General features: G+C 41.9%; 1 protein-coding gene and 1 long non-coding RNA gene across 4 annotated transcripts; one reads left to right on the top strand and one right to left on the bottom strand.

The window, feature by feature from the left end:
• Positions 1-4538: 4538 nt before the first annotated feature.
• On the bottom strand, positions 4539-6747 carry LOC130173849 (uncharacterized). 2 transcript variants are annotated; one of them, XR_008828507.1, is made up of 2 exons: positions 6659-6747; positions 4539-5193 (listed from the first exon to the last, which is right to left on the bottom strand). It is a non-coding gene; the product is annotated as an uncharacterized LOC130173849 (long non-coding RNA). The 2 variants fall into 2 exon arrangements; XR_008828506.1 differs by lacking the exon at positions 6659-6747 and adding an exon at positions 6363-6502.
• Positions 6017-13502, top strand: slitrk4 (SLIT and NTRK-like family, member 4). Of its 2 annotated transcripts, XM_056383351.1 has the most exons (3): positions 6017-7538; positions 8477-11021; positions 11735-13502. In XM_056383351.1, exons 2-3 carry the CDS (start codon positions 8519-8521, stop codon positions 11740-11742), a joined length of 2511 nt encoding a protein of 836 aa, XP_056239326.1. In that variant the 5' UTR covers positions 6017-7538; positions 8477-8518; the 3' UTR covers positions 11743-13502. The 2 variants fall into 2 exon arrangements, with proteins under 2 accessions (XP_056239326.1, XP_056239325.1); XM_056383350.1 differs by having other exon boundaries at positions 8477-13502.
• Positions 13503-25281: the final 11779 nt, after the last annotated feature.

Genomic DNA, 25281 nt, shown 5'->3' with positions numbered 1-25281 from the left:
AAAATAAAGCAATACTATAACTCTCCTTTTCTTCTTCTCTGTTCTGTTAATCATTTCACACTATCACAAGATTTATTTTGTGACCTCTGACTCCCTCCATACTGGCAGTGAGCAAAACTGGAGGACCGGTGTGGTGGAGGTGTTGAGTGGTGTTACATCAGATTTAAGCTTCTCTGTCATGGTATTGCTAAAGGTCCATCGCTACATCAAGACCCCCACTCTCGTATAGCTGTCAAACTCAAAAACGTGACTACTCGTCTGTTCGTGGTTAGGTTTGCACGGGCATGCTGGGCTTTATTCTCGTGCACATGTAGGTCAGTTGAGAATCGTGGCCTGCTCAGACTGGTATCACACGCTGGCCCACAGAACACACCGTGAATGAGAATGAATAAGGAGTGAGCAGTGAGGCCTCAGTGTGAGCGTATCCTGTGATTGGTGTTGACCTCCACACTGAATGTCTTCAGCAATATCCTCCATCCTCATGACTCAGGACCCTGCCTCTCGTCTTCTCAGCTCTACAAACAGGGACTAATTTACTTGGGGTGTGTGGTGAATGATAGTTGCTGGTCGGACAGAAATCCAGCAGCAGTAAGTGATTATAATGTGTCAGTTAACATATTCATTCTAATACTGGTCTATTTAAATAAAACCAAAACATGACTCTTCATCGATCATATTAATTGAAGACTAAGCTTCTATTATCAACAGCAGGTTTTTCACAGAAAAAGTTGACGTCTTCATGAATGAATTTGGGCGTATCGCAGAATAAGGCTGGTGATATTCTATAGTTTTCTTATCGTCAATAAATGCTTCAATATCCCTCTGTGCCACAAAGCTCCACTGTCCAAAAACTCCTACAAACACATCGCAGAGCCTCACTGTTGTAGTGCGTGTCATGTTCCTTCATTACCACAAACACGCACACTGTAGTTCATTATTTCGACCACTCATCAGATCAACCATGTGGTCCGTTAAATTGATGTCAAACTGGATTTTATTCAACTTTATATTGGTGTGAATGCTGTTACAATAATGTGAAATACAAGACAGTTGATCCTGAAACTGTCATGTTCAGATTTGGTCCTAACAATAATGATTATTATTATTATTATTATTATTATTATTACTGTTGTTATTCCAGTAGGTTTGGTCAAGTCATCATTCATAATATCACTTCTACTAGTACTATCACTAATTGCAGAAGCTGATAGTTTCAACCATTTATCCGTGTGACCTTAAGCCATCCATCTTATCAGCTGTGGCTCAGGAGGCGCCTGGAAGGTCGCTGGTTCGATTCCTGTCCACACGTCGAAGTGGCCTTATTAGGCGGGATACTGAACCCTAAATTGCCCCCGATGTAGCACCGCTGGGTGTGAGTGTGGGTGTGTGGTAGAAAAGCGCTGTATGAATGGGTGAATGTGGCTTGCGGTGTAAAGTGCTTTGATTGATTGATAAAACTGGAAAAGCCCTATAAAAGTACAGTCCATTTAACTGATCTTCTCATTATAGCTGGTTATTGTGACAGTAAAAAATTATAAAGATCAGCCTCACACCCGTGTGTAGATATATTTGTGTATTTATTTTTCTCTCAGTTTTTCCAACTTGGCACCTGCAGAAGTAATCCCTGAGGTACACATACCCCTGGCAGGGAATCACTGCACTAGGTCACTAAAGGTATATTAATCCACAGCTAAAAATAGTCCCCAACAAATAAATACACTATTTACTCTTGGAGTAATGTTGTTTTTTTTTTTGTTGTTTTTTTTTTTAAACTACAACAGCCAGATGTTCTAGAAAATAAAATGAAAACTTCCTGTCTGTGATTTATTTTAGAATATTCTTCCTCAGAAGGAAAGAATGACTTTTGTCGGTTTTCCTCTTTTCATGGGATTAGTTGGCAAGTAAATACAGAATAACACCAGTCTAAAGAGGACTGCTGCTTTTTATTTGAATTTATTTATTTTATTTACTTTGCGTAATTAATGTGTTTTACTAAGAAATTCAAATTAGCCTTACCTTTACCACATTTAAATGATGTACACATGAATGCTTAAATAACTATAATCATGTATTTTATTCTGAAATGAGAAACTGATTCAATCTCTAAGTACATTTCCCTGCTGATACTTTTGTAGTTTTACTGAAGAACAACTTAGACCGCAGGACATTTACTTGTAACAGAGTATTTCTCCACTGTGTTGTGTTGTGGTATTTCTCCTTTTGACCAAAGTGACAGATCTGATTTCTGAGCGTGAGCTAGAAGTCACATCCTCACCTCTGCTTCCAAACTGGGGAAAGCTTCAGGAGAGTTACACCAGTGCCACCAGTGTTATATTTACAGCCCCCGGCAGTAAAAACTTGGTGACTGCATCATGATGAGTCCATTTTTACTGCTTACATTAGACGTTCATAAACTGCAGAGCAGGTCTCACGGTGACAGACTGCAGGCCTGTTTTCACTGCGTGCTCGTGGGTCCTGTCTTGTACTGAGACTAGATTTACAGCAGACCGTCGGGAATTGCTTACACCAAGTGTGCCCCTCATTTTTCCATTACACTGCATGAATGTATTATACTTCATTAAATGTATAGGAATTTAACCTTTGACCCTTCCGACTTAACGCTCTTAATGTGTTTGAAAAGAGTTTACATCTCAAACTTGACCCGTGTTTGATTTCATTAACAAGCACTGAAAAAAATACTAATTATCATCCAGTGAATATTTTATGTGATAAGTAATTCATCCATAACCATAATATATACTTTGATATATCTGACCCATAACACCACTGATGCAACTGGAAAATGATCGAAATGTATTTTATTGCGTTTATTGTTGAGGATGTAATGCAGCTTGTTTTGATCAGAAAAAAACATAAAGCTATGTTTCACACATCACAGTTAAAATAAAGGGGTCAAAGTTGACCCTAACACAACTGGAGGGTTAAGTTAGGGAGTTAATCATATTTAAAAAGACTGACTATTATTACTGATCACAGGAAAAGAAGCATTTAACATTTTATCCATCTAAATTGTGCGTGAGGAATTTAAAAAAAGAAAAGAAAAACAAAAAAATAACAGTTCAGTATCGTTTTTTCCTGTAAAAGAGAAATAAATTGGCTTTTTGTTAATATTAATTTTGCGTCAGAGCTGCTGCTTTAAGACACATGCAGCAGGACAACAGGTGTCTGTGATGTCACCAGGCCAAAGCCGCCGATCAATGTGTTCCAATGAGGAAACACAGGGAGAAGGCCTCACCTGAGCAGCATTACCTGCCTCTCTTATGAAATTCAGTGCAGTTAGTTTTCTGTCCAGATGAGGGCGACACATCAAACACTAAAATTCTCAGCACAAGGAAACCTTCCCAGCATTCAGCAGTGAAGCTGTGAAGGGACAAAAAAAAAAAAACAAGAGAGGAAAAAAAACGAGGGGTGCGACACACGAATGACTTTAAACACATATTAAAATGCTTTATTTTAATCCAACAAAATAGGATTAGAGCTCATGAGATTCAAGGTTTTTTCCAGTGTTTGGACACAGGAAGCAGTGTCTCAGCCACATGGCCAGACTACCAACGACAGCTGAGACGGAAGCAGGAGCCTTTGCCAACTGTCTGGCTCGTTCCCTAGTAGGCCTGCTTCCCTCAGGCCACTCACAGCCAGTGTAGGAACATGTCCAAGACTGTCAAATATCAGCACACTCACACACACACACACACACACACACACACACTGTTGCGGCAACCCCACATATTAATCTACACACACACTGGGGAGATTTGAGGAGGAATACACGATTTGCTCTTTTCATGCAGGTGGCACGGTGACTTTTAGACACACCTCAGTTTTCATACACGAGCGTGAATCAATCAGCGGAGTGACTGGGACTTTATTCATAAATACTGGAGAATAAATTGCGTCAGACGGCTGCTGGATTCAGCTGGAGGAGAAATAATTGAGACTGAATGTTCTATCACAACATGATAACTTACAATCTGAAGGGTCCCTAATTAGCAGCTGGCTTCGTGGAGTCAATGGTGTTTTATCAGAGAAAAATGGCAGCAAAAACACATTTACAATTCACTACTCAGACATTACACTTTTCCCCCCGCTTCTGTAGTGGCTTATTGTCTTTAATAATATGTCTGTCAGTGTCAAACCTGAAATAATACACAAACATTACACAAAATTATGCTCTTTACAAAACACAGTGTTTTAATGTAAAGGTTGCAAAAAAAGGCATTATTTTGAAAATATTTAAATTGTTGACTCACAAAAAGATGAATATTAGGGAAAATGGCAGCATCTCTGTCTTTGAGTGCTGATTATGAACATATTTAATGTATAAAATGGTTATTTACATCAAGATTTTAAGGCATTTCCAGGCAGTAGCAGGAAGTATAGAGACACAGAAATTAGGTTTTCAATGTAAGTTAAGAGCCAAATATTATGTTGTTGCATGTTAGAAGCAAAAACACAAAATAACTGAAGATTGTTGTTAGAAAATCCTAAATAAATCAGCAAATTATGACAGAAATCAATACTTGTAACTTATTTTATTTTGAAATGTTGACAGTATGTCGAGGAAAATCCCACTTGCACACAGGTAATCCATCTGATGGAAACTTTTATGACAACAGATAACATCCATCCCCACTAACATTAAACACGCACACCCTCCTGCTCCGGGCGGATGGGTGAAATCCATACTTCCCATCTTCCCTTTCTCCTGCCTGCTTTTATTTGTGTGCGTCACTTGGCTCCCGCCACCTGTTGCAAGAGGAAACCAGAGGTGAAGCTTCCGGTGAGGCCCCGAAACACTGTCAGGTTTCAGGTCCGACTGCCCCACCTCCCCACCCCCCTTCTTTTTTTTCTCTTTTCTCCCATGGGTGTCAGCTGGATGGACACAAGAGCGCGGGCACTGCGCCACGCTGCCGCTCTCCACACTCAGCCCGGGACTCATCACGCATGAATAAATGAACAGGATAGATAGATAGATAGATAGATAGATAGATAGATAGATAGATAGATTTCCATCAGTCATTTTAAGGAGGAATCTCACAAAGCTTGACAGATAAATATTCTTAGAAGCAGAGGTGTGTTGTCATACCTTAAGGCGCATCTCTTCCTCTCTCCTCCGCTCCATCCATCTCTCCTCCTCCTCCTCTCCTTCACTCCGCTGTGATCCGCTCTCTCCTGCAAAAACGCACAAAAACAGAGAAAAAATGTGAACCGCATAAGCCTCTGATTGACTGATTTCCCACCTCCTCCACCCCCCCTCCTCCTCTCGCAGCCCTTCTGACTGCAGCACTCTTGAATAATAACCCCCTCTCCTCCTCCTTTCCTCTTCTCTCTCCCTCTTCTCTCCCTCCTATTTAAAATGCCGCTCACAGGCGCGCTCCCGTGCCCGGTTTAAGCACACACACGCTCCCTCTCTCTCCTTTTCTCTTTCTCTCCTTCCCTCCCTCTTTCTCTCTCCCTCCAATCGGACTTCGGGGACGCGCTCGGACCGTGTCGCGCAAGTCAAAACCCAACTCGGCCGTTTGGCAGGTAAAGCGTTTTTTTTTTTTTTTTATTTTTATCCCCCCCTCAAAACACACGCGCTCACACACTCCCCTCAATGCTCTTCATCAGCTTTGATCTTGATCCCCTTGGAGGTTACACAGGAGAAAAAAAAAAGAAAACAGGTGAGAGCTTCCTAAAAAAAAAAAAAACATAGGATAATTAGAAGGTGATAATAAACAGCCAGAGATGCAGCCATTAAAGTGCACGCTTAAAACAACAATCTGTTTCAAGGTCTTAAGTATGTTTCTTTTTTAATTTTATTTTATTTTCGGTGTATGTCAGAGAGAGAGAGAGAGAGAGAGAGACCCCCTCCTTCCTCTCTCTCTCCTCTCGCTCTCTCTCCCACCTCTCTCTCTCTCTCTCTCTCTCTCTCTCTCTCTCTCTCTCTCTCTCTCTCTCTCTCTCTCTCTCTCTCTCTCTCTCTCTCTCTCTCTACATCGCTGCATTCTCCTCTTTTAGTCGTGTGGGAAGCTCAGTGAATGCGGCTGCAGAAGGAGCCAGCATACTTATGCGCCTGACACGGATACTGTGCTGTCGTACACTGGAGGCGGGGGGGGACACAAGCTCGCTTTCCACTCTTGTAACAACCCCTCCGTTTTCCTCAAACTGGATAATTTCTTTCTTTTATTTCTTTTTTGTTTTTTGGCTTTAAAGTCTCTGCATTTCCTCCCCAAGTTTATTTTTTGATGACATTTCCTCTGGACCGATGGGAGCGGGAGGGAAAGCGCGGAGTTTCCAGCTCCTCACTTGCACCGCAGCGGACTAAAGGCTGAATAACTGCATTATTCATTTTTACGCACCGGTTTCTGTTCTCCTGACTTGTCTCTCTTGTTTCCTCTCTGAGCTTTTCTGCTTTTTTTTTTCACCCGGGAGAGAAGCTCCGATATCGCCCTTCTTATTCCTCTTCTTCTTTTTTCTTTTACATCCAACCTTTTTTCTTTTTTAAACTGAATGGAGACTGAAATAAGCATCTCTTCTTTCTCCACCTGCGAATAAACTGCTCTGTTAAGACAAAATAACTGTCTTTTGTTCACGGGGTCAGAACATATAGGATTTATGCTGACTGGATGGAAAATAATATTCAGACACACACAACCTGATGGGAGCGTTTTGGTTGCTTCTGCCCTCTGAAGCATTATCCCGGTGCGCAACTTCGCTCGAAACAAACCAGTATTTATTCATTGGATCGCTGGAGGTTGCTGAGCCGATCTGAAGCCAGACGCACACTATTGGCCACCCTCTCCTCCTCTCTTCCCCATTTTTTCCTCCTCTCCTATTGCTCCTCCAATTTCCCCCCCTAAATACAAAAAAAACTCGCAACTATGACGGACTTATTTCACCGCATCACCGGCCGCCTTGCGCCTTTTTTCACGCCTTGGAGTCGCCGGACGCGCCGCCAAGATCTCTAGAAGCTGTCTGCCTCTCCCTTTTCTCTCTCTCTCTCTCTCTCTCTTGCTCTCGCTCTCTCTCTCTCGCTCTTTCTCTCTCTATCTATCTGTCTCTCCCCTATCTCTCTCTCTCTCTCCCCTCCTCTCTCCTTTCTCCCAATCTCTCCCAATCGCTCCTGCAACCAAATGAACGCTCTCCCATGGAGGTAGTACAACCACCTTGGGGACCGAACGACCAGAGGGGTGATTTTTCTAAGCAAGAGGAGCCTGTCAGCAAGAGACGCATCGGGTGAAATCGGAGCCTCGCGCTCCCCCCTCTCCCTCCCTTCCTCCCTCTCCCTCCCTCTCCCACCGCATCCCCCCACCTCACCCCCACCTCCACCCCCCCTTCCAGTTTTGCTTGGCTCTGGTTGACACACAGTAGACCTACATGGGGATATAGGGGCTGGAGAAACCTTGTTGCGCCCCTACAACTGTCTGCACTCTACTTCGGCGGGGAGGACCGTTTGCGCAAGTCTCCATCCATGTCTCACCGATGCTGCCCCGTGTCTCCAGAGGGAGCCGCATTCATCACCACCTCAGCTTTGGGTAAGTCTCATTTATTTAGATGTGATCCGCCTTCCTTTAAAATGACCTGATTTTTTTTCTTTCTTCTTTCTTTCTTTTTTTTTTTTTTTAAACTGAGGAACATTTTTATTTATTTTTCTATGTTGTGCCAAATGTGGGATTAAAAAAAAAAAAACGCTCCTCTGTGAGAAATGGGTGCCGCTCAAACCCTCTCAACATGTCAGGAATGGGCACAATCCCAATTCATTCTCTCCACTCTTGCTCGCACACTTGCTTTCCTAAATAACCTAAATGTTCTGCTCAGAGATGCTGCTGCTGCTGCTGCTGCTGGCTTCAAATGAGACCCCCATGAAAAAAAGAGAGCTGCAGCCGTTTGACTTTGATTATGTTGAATATGCTGAGAGGGGGAGAATACAGTCGTGCTGCTGTCTTAGACATTTTTTCCAAGATGATGCCTCACGGTTTTGGATGTCAGAATAAGATGCAGAGATGCAGCCTTTCATGGCTGTGAGTAATTTCCAGAGCATATGATACTTTTCTTTTCCTGCAGTCCTGAATAATCTGCATCAAACATGTGTCTTGTCCTGTGATTAGGGTGAAACTCTGTGTCAAAGCCACCCACTGCAATGAGTCTTAATGAAAAGTGCAATAATTAGAAATGGGCTCCATTAGCATGTAAATTTGCATATGATGTTTTATACAGTAAATGGTAATGAATAATACAGCTAATGTATTTTTTAAATTAAAAAAAGTGCTAAAATTGATTAAATATTGGAATTGCAGTATAATCAATATTGAATATGCATTTTGATGGTTTGCTTTCTGTGTGTGTGTGTGTGTGGGGCTTGTTTGCACACATGTGTGACTGTGTGTGTGTGTGTGTGTGTGTGTGTGTGTGTGTGTGTGTCTGAATGCTTGTGCATGCACCTGTCTTTTTTTTTTTTTTTTTTTCTCCAAAGGTTACTAAATGGTTTTCTGGGGGAGGATTTCTAACCGGCGAGATGCTGCTCGTACTCCTGCTGGCAGCCTTTTCTTCCTCCATCTCCGGCTCCCTCTCTTCCTCCCTCTCCTCCCCCTCCATGTCGGACGGACCCCCAATGGCAGACCCGTCTGCCTCGGACTTGATGGCAGAGACCTGCAGCGCCTGCTCCTGCATGTCGGTGGAAAACGTGCTGTACGTCAACTGCGAGAAGGTCACCGTCTACCGGCCCACGCAGCTCATCCCGCCGGCCTCGTCCCTCTACCACCTTAACTTCCAGAACAACTTCTTAATCATACTCTACCCAAACTCGTTCCTGAACTTCACCCACGCTGTGTCACTGCAGCTGGGGAACAATAAACTGCAGAACATCGAAGGTGGAGCGTTCATGGGGATGAGCGCGTTGAAACAGCTGCACCTCAACAATAACGAGTTAAAGGTGCTGCGAGCAGACACTTTCCAAGGGATAGAGAACTTGGAATACCTTCAGGCTGACTACAACTTGATAAAGTATATTGAAAAGGGGGCATTTAACAAACTGCACAAGTTAAAAGTGCTGATCCTGAACGATAATCTCATACAGGCACTACCTGACAACATATTTCGCTTTGCCTCACTCACACACCTGGATATAAGGGGGAACAGGATCCAGAAGCTTCCTTACTTGGGGGTTCTGGAGCATATAGGGCGCATTGTAGAGCTACAGCTGGACGACAACCCCTGGAATTGTACCTGTGATTTAGCACCTCTCAAGGCGTGGCTTGAAAACATGCCCTATAACATTTTTATCGGCGAGGCCATATGCGAAACACCAAGCGACTTGTACGGGAGGCTCCTGAAAGAAACCAACAAACAGGAGCTTTGCCCCATGGGAACAGGGAGTGACTTTGATGTAAGGATGCCACCCGCACTGCCAGATAATGGGCAGTCGCCCTCCAAAGTGTCCCCGACCACCGTGGGTCCCATAGCCACAAAATCGCCAAAAACCACTGACTCATCCAAAATTTACGGTAACGGTATCGTGGCTGGTTTGCCCCCTTTTGGAAGAAATAGTCAGATTGTTTCCTTTCAGACACGGACCCCTCCGTTGTTGTGTCCACAGCCGTGCAGTTGTAAAGCCCACCCCTCTGACTTTGGTATTAGTGTCAGCTGTCAGGAGAGGAATATTAAAAGTCTAGCTGATCTCATCCCAAAACCTCCAAATGCCAAGAAACTTCACCTGAGTGGGAATTACATCCGCGACATAAGCCCGACTGACTTCCAAGGGTTCGAGGGTTTAGATTTGTTACACCTTGGCAGCAATCAAATTGTCACAGTCCAGAAAGGTGTGTTTTCTAACCTCACTAACCTGAGGAGACTGTATCTGAATGGAAACCAGCTCGAACAGTTACACCCAGAGATGTTTTTGGGCCTCACGAACCTCCAGTACCTATATTTGGAATACAATGCCATAAAAGAAATCTTAGCGGGCACATTTGACTCAATGCCGAACCTTCAACTCCTGTATCTCAACAATAATGTTCTGCGGAGTCTCCCCGCCTACGTGTTCGAGGGTGTCTCTTTAGCCAGACTGAATCTGAAAAACAATCACTTCATGACCCTGCCAGTGAGCGGTGTCTTGGACCAGCTGCGGTCACTGACCCAGATAGACCTGGAAGGGAACCCATGGGAGTGTTCCTGCGATCTGGTCGCCCTCAAACTCTGGCTGGAGAAGCTGAGTGATGGAGTGGCTGCCAAAGAGGTGAAATGTGCCTCCCCTGTGCAGTTCTCCAACATTGAGCTGCGCCTCTTGAAAAATGAGATCCTGTGTCCTAAGCTTATTGCGAGGCCGCCGTTTATTCTCACTAGCGCCACCCCTGTTCTGACCTCAGTGTCGCCCGCTGGGGTTGGAAAAGCACCACCGGGAGGGCCCGTGCCTCTCTCAATTATGATCCTCAGCATCCTCGTAGTGCTCATCCTCACTGTGTTTGTGGCCTTCTGCCTTTTAGTCTTTGTCTTGAGGCGGAATAAAAAGCCAGTGGGTAGGCAGGAGGGGCTGGGGAATCAGGAATGCGGCTCCATGTCGTTGCAACTCCGCCGACACAGCCATAAATCCGGCAAGAAAGGCTCCATCCCGGGAGACGACCTCGGAGGTGAGACATTCATCCCCCAGACCATCGAGCACATCGGCAAGAGCCACACCTGCGGGATCGGACGCTCCTCGGACATGGACGCCGGGTTCAAGTTCGCAGACTCGCAGAGGCAGAAGATCATCTTCCGGAACAGCGCAGACAAGGACAAGGACTCGCTCTCCACCCTGGAGCGCAACAAACGCCTCAGCACCATCGACGAACTCGAGGAGTTCCTCCCCAACCGAGAGCCCAGCATGTTCATTCAGAACTTCCTGGACAGCAAAAGAGATTTCAACAGTATAGGGATGGGCGGGTACGAGATCCGCTACCCGGAGAAAACGCTGGATAAAAAGATGAAGAAGTCGTCGCTGATAGGCGGGAACCACAGTAAGATCGTGGTGGAGCAGAGAAAAAGTGAGTATTACGAGCTGAAAGCCAAGCTCCAAGGAACGCCTGATTACCTGCAGGTGCTCGAGGAGCAGACTGCACTGAGTAAAATGTAGGGATGGTTGTGTGTTTGATTTAGTGCATTGATTACACATACACAAGGAAGTCAGACACACATACAGGCAGACAGACAGCCAAACACACCTGCCTTTCTCTGGTACTTTCTCCCCCTCCTCTAGCCGTGCGCACACACACACACACACACACACACACACACACACACCCATCTTTCAACTCCCCCTCGGATTCCTTGCTTTCTGTCTTCATCTCTCTCTCTCTCTCTCTCTCTCTCTCTCTCTCTCTCTCTCTCTGTCTCCCTCTCTGCACACACACACACACACACACACACACACACACACACACTCCTACACACACACACAGCAAAAAAAAGTGCCTTCTGGAAATCCTTAATGACCAATGCAGAGATGGACAAAATGGCTCCACACTACAAAGCTATTAGTAGAATCAGCGTGGATGTATTCCACAGTAAAAGACCTTTTGGATTACCCATGCCACTACATGTATGAATCCCACATACATACAACAGGACACCATAAAAAAAGCAACCAGACAGTCATAGTATTTTTTGCTGCTATTGAAAGGGGTACTTACCTACTTTTTTTTTTTTTTTTTTTTTGTTCTTGTTCTTTTTCTCCTCCTTTTTGTTTTTCCAACCAAAGGGTCTTGAAAACAGTGCTTGAGAATATACCTCGCCGTCTTCAACCCTCGTTTAACAAGAAAAAAAAAAGAGAGAAAAAAGAAAAAAAAAAAGGAGGCAGCATTGGTTGTTGTTCTTTTGCTCTGGAAAGGATCCAAAATCACTACTTCTGGGATGAGATTAACCGAATCAGTGACTCAACGGATGCTACTTTGCTTCTTCTTCTTTTTTTTTTTTTTTTTTTTTTTTTTAAATTTGCGCGGATATCTGTTTGTTCTTGGGGATGCTCTCTGGAGTCGGCTTGCGGACTCTCTGCCATCTTGTCTGGATTACACACCAGTAGCAGTACACCTGCTCTTTGCCTGAAGGCTAAACGGCTCCTGCTTTTTCCGTTCGTGGGAATAGGGAAGGCACTGCTGAAACTCTTTTGGGGAATGATTTCATGACTTGTTTTCTTTGTGTAAAGAGCCATGTTAAATATAGTGTCTTCTGAATGGAGTTGTGTTTCTCTTCAAAATTGCTACTTACAGTAAACTGTATGTTTTGGGTGAAATCTAAACGGCACATACACTGTCAGAGGACGTTGTTTCTGAAAAATGAAAAAAAAAAAAAAAAAAAAAAAAACAAAAACCGAAGGATTAAAAAAAAAAAAAAAAAAAAAAAAATTACAAAGCTGCTTGCCATGTAAGCGTAACCTGGAATTTATTTTGTAAGTCTTACATTATTTGTATCTGTGGGACTGGTTTGTAAATTACAAGGAAAGACAGACATCTACACACACACATACACAAACACACACACACACACACACACACACACACACACACACATATACTGTACGACGGAGCATCATCATCAAGAGACTACAAGCCCGAATTGTCAAACAAACCGCTAATATAATTCAATCGGTGATCCACCTCCCCTTGTCAGCACTCAATTCGTAGTAAAGAAAAAAATTTAACAACATAGTTAATTTATTTTTCTATGCAGGATTATTTAAAGAGTTATTGGTATTATTTAAAAAAAAGAATAATACTCAAAGAGCGGAAAGGACTTGATAGAACGATGCATCAGAGCTAATTCAGGCCACCAGGAAGTGACTGTGGAGTCGATTCGAGGGTTTTTCTGTTCCTCTCAGTTCGCTGAAGAACTCGACCCGCTTGGACAAGGGTTGTGAAATGTGATCTGTGATGTTTCCTTTTTATTGTGTCGCACGACAAGCCGAGGCCTGATAAAAGAGTCTGTGAAGTTTCAAGCAGTTTCCTTATTCTTATATCTCCCACAGTATCTTGTAAAAGGTTTTTTCTTATTAACATTATGCAACCAAAATAAATGTGCATTAAACTTGATATGGTTCTGGGATTTGCTGGGACGGGAATGGAGACATTCGGAGTGGAAACGGTTGGACGGCTGGAAAAATCGAGGCTCTAAATTGTTAGATTTGGGAAAGAATCATATCATAAAAACACCGTGTGCAATATTAGTAAAAAAAATGCTCAGTCATGATGGCTTCGAATAATTTTGTTTAATTTATTTAGTTTGAGGTTATATTGTCAAGAGAGGTTCTATTTCGAAATTCTTTTATCAACTTAACTCTATCCGGTCCTTATTTAAAAAGTATTGTTAAGTTAAAATTATGAGTGTTTATTGACATTACAAATGAATAGAATGTATCTTGGAAAGTATAATAAATACAATTTTCTATCGGTCATAAATCTCCTGTATATTGGTTAATTTTCTCTTGTATAATCATGTTGAAATCAAGGTATTAAAATCAGCACCTATTTGCACTGTGTCCCCCCTATTTCTTTCCGTTGACACCCTCTTAGCTTCGCTTCCAACTCTCCTTTTAATTTCCTCACAGAACAAGTTGGATTGTCTGGCAGTGTCAGTGTTGGACAGACTGCAGCTCTACAGCTCAAGTGACTGACTGCTGTACAGAAATTTGTTCATGTACAAAAAAATAACTGGCTGCCCTTCAAGCGTAATATATGTTTGCTTAGTCTGTTTAGTTTTGAGGAAACTGGCTGTGGAAGCAACGGAAAGTGCTGCTTATTACACTTGAGGCCACAAAACTACTTGTGCTTTTTCCACTTTTCTCATCTTAAGAATTGATGTGTCCTCAGCCAGCACGGGTTGTACTTTGTTTTTGAGTTTAAGTCTTAATTTAAGCATTTTCTTTTAGATATTTGACGCTTGAAAAGATGATTTCACCGGGGGTTTGTGTTGTATTCTGGGTCAGATCTCTTTGTGATGCTCGAAAACTGTCAAAGTCAGATTTTAAAGATGTAATGTCACTAAAATTTGCCTGTGTTTCTGTTGCTGTGTACCCTCATCCCGCATTCCTTAGCATGTTATTTTTCACCTCTGTTCCTGTTTAAACCATGTCCTAACATCCCCCCACTTCCTCTTTCTGTTCAAGTTTTCTGAAGCTCTTTCGGCGTTGACCTTGCTGTCTCACAGGTATCATGACTCCCTTCTGTTTTTAGGCACCCATCAAACATTCATGTCTGCTTCATTTTAGGGTTAAAAATTCAGATTTCCCATTTCTGTGTTAATCCAACCTTTGGGGCTTTTGGGAAAGCGAGTAGCAGAAAGTATGACTCATCCAGACGCCAGAGAATTGTCCTCATTAATTATTAATACCATTGGCAGTTATGAACTAAAAAAGCGATGCGTGAGTGTGTGTGTGGGTGTGGGGCGGAGTGGGGGCTATGAATCTGATATGTCCTACCCCCCCCCCCCCCCCTTCCTCCTCCAAACTCAACCCCCTCTCTCTTCCCCATCTTTCCTCTTTTCTCTGTCACATTTCCAATCACACCAGAAGAGAGCAGAAACATCATTTGGAAACTTAAAAAAAAAAAAGAACTCAAATTGGCTGGAAAAGCCTCTTTTCAGTCCAACATTTTACTGCAGTGACTTGGCTCCTGAGCAGGGTTCTGTTCCTGGAAGCTCCGGGGGTCCTTGAGGGGCTGCCATGGCATCCCTAGAAAACGGAGAAATAGTTGATTTTCACTGTAGCTCAACTCACCAGACATTAGTGCAATGAAAAATGCACAAAGAGCCTGATGGTCGTGTTTTTTTTTTTTTTTTTTCTCTTTTCTTTTCTCTCCTCTCTCTCTGTTATCATCCCACCTGCTGTAGAGACAGTTATGCAATTCTGTGCTGAATCTTTACTGTAAAAATCACCTCTGCTGCGCCTCAGAGTGTGTTCTTATCTGATGGGGTTGCCTGGTGAGGGGTGTGGCTTTCTTTGGGTGGAATTTAAGGTGGAGAAAGGGGGATGCTTTTTCTTAGGGAATTCCGGCTGGTAAAGCAGGGCAGCATGACTGAAGTATGGAGTTGGCCACAAGGGGCGCTGTGAGCTAAGAACACAGCACAGGGAGAGTGAAATGGTGTGAGTGGGCTGCAGCAGGGTTCCTCTTGTTTCAAGGCTTTCAGGATTTGAAGAAAGAAAGACAGAACAATATATTCAGTCATTTCATTAGTTATTTTTATAACATTTATTTAACTTTGCCCCTTTTCTTCTGGGAATTTAATGACAGGACATTTCAGAGGCTACACAACAGGCTTTTGATGATGATGATTATTATTTCCAGCCATGAGTCATGAGATTAATTGCAAGCACTGGATCAAGGTCTAATTGAAAAACAATAACATAACAAATTTAGGAAAAAAAAAGATTGAAATTTGCATCATTAATGTAGAACAAAGATTAAAAAAACTTTCAAAAAATTCAATGATTGATCTTGACAAGAACATTTTCTCAAAACCTTCACCGTGTTAGAGTACGGTCACGTCTAGGAGTCAAACAAGTCCAACAATAATGCATCATCACTGAATGCCTATAATATGAGAGACACATTTTTTGTCTCCAGTTCTGTCTTGAGCTACAAATATAATCTTCAACTTCATAAGCTGCAGACTTTTAATTGTTCAGTAAATTAATATGCAAATTCACCGTTTTTTAATCTCCCACATGGGAGTCGTGAATCCCAAACTGTCCCGACAGCAACTGAACACAGCACGGAAAGTTTTACTAAAAAATTAAAACTTTCTACCACTAGTTGAGTTTTGAAATTGGATATGTACTTATCCTAATTAAGAATTACAGTAACTTTCATAATAACAAGTGAAAAATTGTTTTTATTATTGTGGGAAATGTGCAGGTCATGCTATGGAAACACATCCTTTTGTTGGGAGGACATGTTGATCTGTGACCGCAGTGTGCAGCTTCCTCTTGTCTTTTCATCTCTGTCTCTACATCTTTCCATTTTGTTTTTCACTGTACATCATCTGTTCTCAGATGGAGTTTCCTCCTCTTCATCTTCAACTTCCTTCCTCTCTCGTTTAATCTCAGGTCCACCCTGTGCCACGAGTTTTTCTCATCTAAAAACAACAAGAACGATGCGTTCACGGGGCATCTCTGTAGTGGAAGTGATTGAACCTGAAAAAACTGATCTTATTCCTACACTGTATTTATAACCATTGTAGAAATGTCTTTTTTTCCTGCAGTGTTCCTTTGTGAATTGTTGTCTACTGTTTCTTATTTGAACCCAGACTGCTCCATGTATCTTGTGGTAACTGAACAGAGAAATGAAGCTAAATTTGTGTCTTCAGTGCAGCAGTCGGTGCCTTTTTAAATGTCAAAGTTGGGAAGTGAGGAACCAAGAGTTTCAAGAATATACTCTATATGAATATGAAACAATGTCCTTTTTTTTTTTTTTTTTGCAGATGTAATTTTCAATTTCTTCACCTGAAATATACACTCACTGAGCACTTTGTTAGGAACACCATACAAATGCAGGGTATAGCCTCCCTTTGCTCTTCAGTTTCATTGATTCCACAAAATGTTGGAAACTTTCCTCTGAGACGCTGCTCCATGTTGACATGACTGCATCCCATAATCTCTGCAGATTTGTCAGCTGCACATTGAAGCTGCCGCTCTCCTGTTCTACCACATCCCAAAGGTCTTCTACTGGAGTCAGACTGACGTTCACTGAACTCACTGTCACGGCCATGAAAGCAGTTTGAGACGACCTTTGCTTTGTGACACGGGGCGTTATCCTGCTAGAAGTAGCCATTAAACTGCGGCCATAAAGGGATGCACATGGTCAGCAACAATACTCAGATAGGCTGTTGCATTCAGTCCATGATTGATTGGTATTAAGGGCCCAGAGTGTGCCAAGAAAACATTCCTCACACCATTAAACCACCAGCAGTCAAAGATGCCAGTTACGAGAAATAATCCATGCATTCATGCTGATGATGCCAAATTCTGATGCTACCCTTCAGAATCTGGATCCATCAGGCCAGGCTATGTTTTGTCCAGTCGTTCTCTATCTAGTGTTGGTGAGTCTGTGTCCGCTGCAGCCTCAAGTTTCTGTTCTTGGCTGACAGGCGTGGAAACTGACTTGGTCTTCTGCTGTTGTAGCTCATCCACCTCCAATGTTTTTCTGTTCACCACAGCTGTAAAGATTGTCATTGTCATTATCTGAGTGACCACAGCCTTTCTGTCAGCTGCAACCAGTCTGTCCATTTTCCTCAGACCTCTCATCAACGAGGTGTTTCTGTCTCACAGACCTGCTGCTGACTGGATGTTTGTTTGTTTTTTCGTTTTCGGTTCCTTTATGAGTAAAAACTCTAAAGACTGTTGTGTGTAAAAATACAGTTTCAGAAATTCTCAAACCAGCCATTAAGCGAAGCTCCTGACTTGCATCTGCAGGATTTTATGCATTACACTGCTGCCACATGATTGGCTGACTGGATAACTACATGAATAAGCAGGTGTACAGGTGTTCCTCAGTGCTCAGTGAGTGTACATATTAAGCAGTTCATCTGTTGATAAAAATCCTTCATTCATCAATCAAAAGTCTGGTGATGTCATTGTGATGTCACCAGGGTTATCTCAGATTTGGCTTGAGACTTCAGTTATGAACTTGGGGCAGTGAGGTAGAAAGACAGGAACATTGACCATCTGTCAGGGTCTAGTGAAAGATGCTCTGCTAACACTGCTAAGAGATTTTCATGTGGAAATTAATTAAAACCAATGAATGTATAGAGCGGTATTAAAAATACAAATTCAATTCAAATTCCCAAAATACAGTAGTATGGTTTGCAAAATACTAAATTGTATTGTTAATAATAGGTAAGGCATCTCTAGTGAATGGTCTAAAACATGTGCACCCACTGGTACGATTCTTCAAAATAAAAGTTTGTGGGGTTGAAGAAGGCTTTACTGCACAACATATATTTGTAATAATGGTCCTAATTGTGGTTAAAATAATTATTTTGTCACCGTACGTCATCAGAGCATTAAGCCTTAATGCTAAAATCCCTAATGGTTACATGACAAACGATTAATTCTGAAATTTCCCTTATTTATGTGGTATTTCCTTTAATTGCATTGTTATGTGTTTTTCTTTTTTTTTCTCTCTTTGACAACTTATTGAGCTGTGTGGCCACATTGTAACAGTGGTGGCCCTGTGTCTGCTGAATGCCAACAATGTGCTCAGGAATGGTACCAGGGCATTTTTTTGGCATCTGCCATGGTCCTTCGGCCATTAAAAGGAGAGATGAAAGGGGATGGCATCTCCTCGGTTACCGCAAAATTACTCAATGCATCCCCAATGAGAACAAAACAATGCTTCACCTCTTCACCAGCTGCCTCATTAAATGTGGACAAATCCACCCAGTGCTGCTTTGTTGTAGCTACTTGGCTGCCATTTTCACACATTTAGTGACACGCATGAGAGCTCACAACAGGAAATCCATTGCCACCTGTCTGGTGAGGCCATCACATCCCCGGAGCGGAAACTTTTGTTTGATTTGGATAATTTAATGTGTGCCTAACTATTATTATAACGAAGGACTTGTGTGTGTTTCATCAGCCCCTAGGGTCATGAAACTTGAACAACCTTGTGCAAACTTTCAACACTGGCATGACATCTTTTCACAAGACACTGGCAAAGTCTGATGTGTTAAAATCTTTTAATTTTTTTTCCCTTTTTCCTGGCTTTAATTTAACGCAGACACACATTAAAGGACAGCAGTGGAATCTCACAGCTCCTCCAGGGCCCATTTGGCCTCCATGTCCACACCATTAAATTAATTTCATTTCTCATTCAAATTGTGTCCTTTGAATACAACTTTTTTTTTTTTTTTTTTGCATTAACTTGGTCTAAAAAGGATAATGAGTTCCTGACCAAAATGAGATATCTTCCCTCTCAAAAAAAAAAAACCTGAAACCTGCTCTCACGAAATGATTGAGTGAACTAAAGTAAGACTCTCTTTTCAATGGTTTCATTATTACCAGTCTCTGAGGATAACACATAGTTGTATTTTGTATCTTGCTTTGACCTGTAAACACAAGAGTGCTTTTATTCTGAAAATCTTATCTTGTATTACAGTAAATTTTTCACACAATGTGCATGCTATTTTCTTTGTAAGTCAAATTATCTTTCTTTAACGGATGGAAATATGTGGTGTTTTCATTTTTAATCCAGAGGTGTATGTAATGGGTCAGCATTGTGCAACTAGGGCAAAGCGGGGATCATAAATGGGTATTGGTGGTGAAAATGACTGATGATGATTGTATGGATTTTAACCACATTATACAAATTTTATGACTCACTGTGAGCTTAAGTTTTTACCTTTTACACCTTGCATGCCATGAGCGGTACACTCTCGGTCTCCCAGCGCTGGTACTTAATCTGTTAACTGTGTCAAAAATGGATGAAAACGTCCACTGCCAACTTGAACCTTAAAGCCATGGTCCAACCATTCACTGATGTTGCTTTACTAGACCTCGTGTCCTGACTGAGAGTCTGTGTACATTTGATTGACATCTTCCTCACTCCCCTATCATGGATTTTTACCCCGTTATCATTCCTATTGGTGCATTGAGTTTTATGATGACACATAACACAAACCTGACCCTGAACAGGAAAACCACCGCTTGGGTGAGATCGCGCATCATTCCAAACACACCAAACACTTAGCTATTTTGTTGTGTAAGGCATTTGTAGCAGTTGATTGAAATATATATATACTGCAAAACCCTTTCCTGCCTAGTATTTAACAACTACTGCCTAAAGGAAAAAGCAGTGGATCTACTTAAGAAAAGTACCATTAACTCAAAATTATACTTGGGTTAAGTGTCTAACTAACTGCATTTAGCTACTTTACCTCCAAGAAGCTCTAAATTACAGTCATTCTGAATAATCGCGTTTCAGCAACCAAAGACCTTGAAAGTCATTAAAACCCTTTAACAACGTGAAAGACAAGCCTTGAAAATAATTGTTAAACCGATTCATTTTAGCTTGGTAGCAGCTGCATGTGTAAGGTATCTGAGCACAGGGCTGTGATTAATGTGCTGCTGTTTCCTTTGGGTGCAAACCTACACCTGTTTCTATTTTATTACATTGATCTATGAGAGATCAATGAAGGCAAGGGAACAATTGCAGACAAGTAGAGGAGACATGCTTACACCTTTGGGACTGCCTCTAGAGGTTGTTGCTTGTTTGTGTTTATATGTGAGTGTGTGTGTGAATGTGTCTTCCTCTGCTGACATCCCTTGGGAACATATCAGGGGCCTTCCTTTAGATCCTTTATTGTGCTAATCAATAGCTCATATTTTAGCATGAAACCTGAACCCCCTTGAGCATGCAGCTAAGAAATATGTCTCTTCAAATAATACACCAAGTGTAATAAAAAAATGGTCATATAATTGTGGCACAGTAGATGTCCTTTTTGCTGCTCCCTAGCACAATAAGGATCGACCCTGTAGCCAGCTCATGAAAGAGTTTCTATTTGTTCTCACCCAATCAATGCCTCATGGCTATTTTCTAGAAATAAATGATACCCATCATTTCTAAAAAGGAAAAGGAAATGTACTGCAGAACTTTATGATTGAGAGGTGATGTCTAATGACAAGCAACTCTTGGGATACCAACTTAAACCATCCAGGGGGGGTTACAGCCGCAATCATCCTTCTTACTTCCTCCTTTCCTGCCAATGTGTCTTGTTTGCCTGTCTCTCCATCTATTCATTGTTTCATTTCCCTGTCTCTCCTCTTTGCTGTACCAGAGCTGAATTATGATCCATAGTCTTCCCTGATACATTGTGATTGATTGGGCTTTCCGGCTAACTAATGAATTGGGCCCTCAAGGACATGTAGCGGGCCAGCTTTGGCAATAATGTGGACTCTGCTGAAGGCAGCTCAAAGACTCCTGACACCACAGATTTAGCGCTTACAGTGTTTATTTGGATTTGGCTTTAGCAGGGGTGGTTTGTTGGGGGTTTAATGTTTAAATAGCTACCAATTGCAATTCTAATAGGTTCATGCATAGTGTCTCATAGTGATAGGCGGTAGGGAAACGATTATCTTTTTTTCATGATGATATGGCAAAAAAAAGAAGAAAAAAAAGAATACAGGTCATTACACAGCAGTTTTTCAGAGAGGCATTAAGTGGAACATGTTTAGGAGGCAGTCTCTTAAACTACGGATTGTGTTTTCCTTCTTAAACCGGTAAAATGGTAGACGTACTGTGTGTATCACTTGAACAAGCTTTGTAAGTTTTGCTATTGGTACATTGCTAACATCAGCATTGACAGCTGATTACTTACCAGGCTAGAAGAAACACTGCGACTTCAGCATCAAACTTCATTCATTTATTCACCAAGTACTGTTTCTTCTTTTGCTTCTATTTCTATCACTTCTTTTCTTCTGCTGAAGTTAGCATGCTAACCAGCTAGCCCCGGCCTGGCCAACCCTTCTCATCAATTTCTGATACTAAGTCACTGTAGTGTCCAGTCTGCCCTGAAGAAGTATTGTGATCTTGCAACCTCTTGTAAATGCAATGATGTCTGAAGCTGGCAATACTGGTGAGTAAACAACTGTTGCTAACATTGACACGTGACAAAAGCAAAACAATGGATTAAAAGGACTGTGTGCAAAGTGACACACGTCTCTAACAGTGAGGAGCCCACAGAAAATTCTAGAGTTCTACATTTAGCATGTTTCAGCTCATCATCAAATTCTTTTGATTCTGTCTAATGGCTCTCTGCAACAGGCAGCAAAACAAGCTCTGATAAACCTGTTCTATGCTATCCAGGTCTTTGGGTTTAGCTATTTTAATTGAAGTTACTTACAACTGGTGAAAGCCAAACCTCGATAAGAGGCTTTCAAACCCCAACCCTAGCTCTGGTGTCAGGCACGGATGATTTGGCCCAGATCTTACTCCTGATGAACATACTTTTTAATCCTCTTTGAGCACAAAGTTTGCATTTAAGTACATGCTCAATATCATTTTGCATGGGTTTGTATATGCATACATAATGCATGCAATCACACGTGCCAAGAGGATAAGCACCAAAGTGATAGTGGATGGCTAATAACATAATTGGTCACGAGTCATTAGCATTATTCAGAGGCAGTGACTTCTCCAATGTTGTTTTTTTTAATCTATTATATTTTCTATATATACTAGTATGAGTTTTTTTCCACTATCCAAACCAACTCCTAGCAGTATTCAGTGACTATGCAAAAAAAAATCCAGCTTTATAATGTCTACAACTTCATGTTATTTGTCACACTCTAGTGATGGGACAAACCACTAATAGATCGATGTGGCTTTACATGACTTAACGTGTAAGAGAATTCACTTTCACTTTCAGATCATTCCACTGTAGGATTTTTTTCTTTCCTGAACTGCTCATTTTCTCCTGCACTGCTGTGGTACATCAAAAAATCTTTTATGCATTCATCATCTGCTCCTATGTGTTTATCTCATTTCAGATGCACACACTGAATCAGTACCTGCTGCGATGGCTGGCCACGCAGACGAGTGTGTGGGTATGAAAAAATACTGTGAGGACCGGGTGCATTTTGGTCATTTTAATGGAACTTTTACTGTGTTGGTGGAGGAAACTCAAACCTATTTGGATTCCTGAATTTAATGCTGAAAATTGAAGGCCCATTCGTCTTTTATTGTCATATTTTATTTCAGTTTTTCTTAATTTTGTGTCAAACAAAACAGCACAAAGGCAGTTAACATCCACTGAGGGATCTAAGAGTATTTAAACTGTATGAATGCTGCCATTTAAAGTCGTCGATATATTAAATTGATGTAAACCTTTTACCCCATACAGGTTGTTGAGTATTGGTGACAGATTTTTCAATGGATCTGAGCTGTTTTCGCCATAGAACAGACGGAGACAAGTCGACATCAAGATCAATGTCGACATGCATCTTGTTTAAAATCAGAGGTCAATCTGTCACCGTCAATGTGTTTTATACTTCCTCTGATGACAGATAGTGTGGAGTCACGTTTGTCATTGAAAGTCGGCCGCACCTTCAAGATTTGTTTCTGCTCTGCGTCTATTCCATCACTGTTTGGTTTTCGTATTCAGAATGTCACAGTAACAACGCCAAGGGTGACGGTATTGATTTGTGCAGTGAAAATGTGGCAAAGGAAACGTCATAATGGACTGGTGCAAAAGCACAAACGCAATATAACCATCTGCATTCTTTTGTCTGATCATAATTATTTCATGTGTCTTTTTTTTGTGACTTAACAGACTGTCCTGCACAAATTTAAAGAACCTTTGAACCTCAACTCCTGCGGTATGATACAGAAAGCAGGACTCTCGGATCATTTTAAGACACAAAAAAGTTGTTGTTATTTTACAGAATTAAATGATATCCATGGAGTATAATATAATACAAATATTCTTCAGGGTTTATTTAGACCACCTTAAAACTGGGCAATAATGCAGGACACAGTAAGAAGAGCTTTGTCTTTTCAATGCAAGTTGATGGTTTATGGTGCATGCTCCCAAACAATGGTGTGAATTACCACAAATCATACACTAAGTGAAACTAAAGCTACATCCACACTACTGTGTTTTAGTCTTAAAACCTTAACATCTGGCGTCAACACTAGAGTTTCAAGGTTGGCTGGGACAGTCTCCCACTGTGCCACACTGGTAATCCAACTACGACTTGGAGCAAGGAACAGCAAAGGCAGTTGTAGCACTAAAAATAAGACCCAATCAGGGAGCGACCGTGGGTGTCTATGTCATCGTTTTAACCGAAGGTCTCTGTGTCTGCCCGTACAATCTACGACAGCAGCGTTTTAAGGGCTTGAAAACTCCAGAGTAGTGTGGACGCCAGGAGTGAACGTAGCAGAGGTGTTTTTCAGAACATATTAGTGTGGATGCAGCCTGACTTTAAAGTCCTCATCTTGACACCTCAGCACTGAGCAGGCAGATCAGGCCGCGGAGCCGCACACTGCTGTTGTTTATTCGGCTACATCGTCAGGATGATTGTGTAGTGTGGCTTTCGTGACACACAGTTTGCCTTTTCATTCACAAGATTTGTTTGGCATTGTGGTGCGTTATGTACAGTTTGCCCCGTCGCTGCCAATAGGTCTGGGATGGAAAACATAAATGGGCTACATTCACGGTATGATATTCACTGTTCAATATGTTTTAATCCACTGAATGCATCTGGTCAGGTAATGTTTTCTTTGTGTGTGTGTGTGTGTGTGTGTGTTAGTGTCTTCCATTAGATATAGCATCTATACCTCATTGTCCAGTATCAATACTGGCTTTTGCAGGATCCAACCCCAGGAAAAAAAAAGAAATGAGACCAATGTGTGTGTTTGTGTGTGTGTGAGACCGCAGTGTTTCCTTACCTGCAGTGCTTTCATGCTCTCATATTACCAGTTTTTTTTATCTCTTATCTGTCTTCCTCTCTATCCAACACCTCATCTCTCACTCTCTCTCTCTCTCTCTCTCTCTCTCTCTCTCTCTCTTGCATGCCAAGCCAGCCGGTGTTGACGATGCACTCGCTTGAAAGAGAACGAGTGTGTGTGCGTGTGTTTGTGTGTGTGTGTGTGTGTGTGTGTGTGCGCGCTGTTGACAGAGCTGAGAGATTTAATTGACACCCACAGAGAGAATTATACAAGCTTCCAAATGCTCTCTCTCTCACTCGCTCCCCCTCTCCCTCTCTCTGTGTATGTGCTTAATGTTTTTTCTGTATCTATGTGTGTGTGTGTGTGTGTGTGTGTGTGTGTGTGTGTGTGTGTGTGTGCGTGTGCGTGCTCAATCCCAACCACAAATGTTGCGCATGTGAACAGGGTCTCTAGTGTTTTTCTGTTTTATTGCAGAGGCAGATCACATTAATATTTCTTCTCCTCACGTCTTTTCTCCATTGCTCTCATTTTTTTTTCCTCTCCCTTTCCACTCTTTCCCTCCATCTTTCATTCCTCATTCTCTTTCCCCCCATTCCCCTTTTAGTTGTAGCTCGTCCTCTGATGTGCTGTATAATGAAGAGCTTTAATCTATTGTCTTCTTTTACAACATGCTGCAATACAAACTCAGGGAATTACAACACATCCTGCAAGCTGTTATCTTCCTGTTATCTGCCTCTGTGATCTGATGTGTATCTGCGCTCACAAGTGTGTGTTGCTGCACTTGTGAGGGTCCATCGGTTGTTGTCTAACCTTGTACAAATGGTTGCAGAATGAGGGTCAAAAGCACAGTGTGAAGAACACTCGTTTGCAA

Source organism: Seriola aureovittata, chromosome 8, assembly GCF_021018895.1.
Source record: "Seriola aureovittata isolate HTS-2021-v1 ecotype China chromosome 8, ASM2101889v1, whole genome shotgun sequence".
NCBI classification, from domain to species: domain Eukaryota; kingdom Metazoa; phylum Chordata; class Actinopteri; order Carangiformes; family Carangidae; genus Seriola; species Seriola aureovittata.
This window is presented reverse-complemented; position numbering and strand designations above follow the sequence as displayed.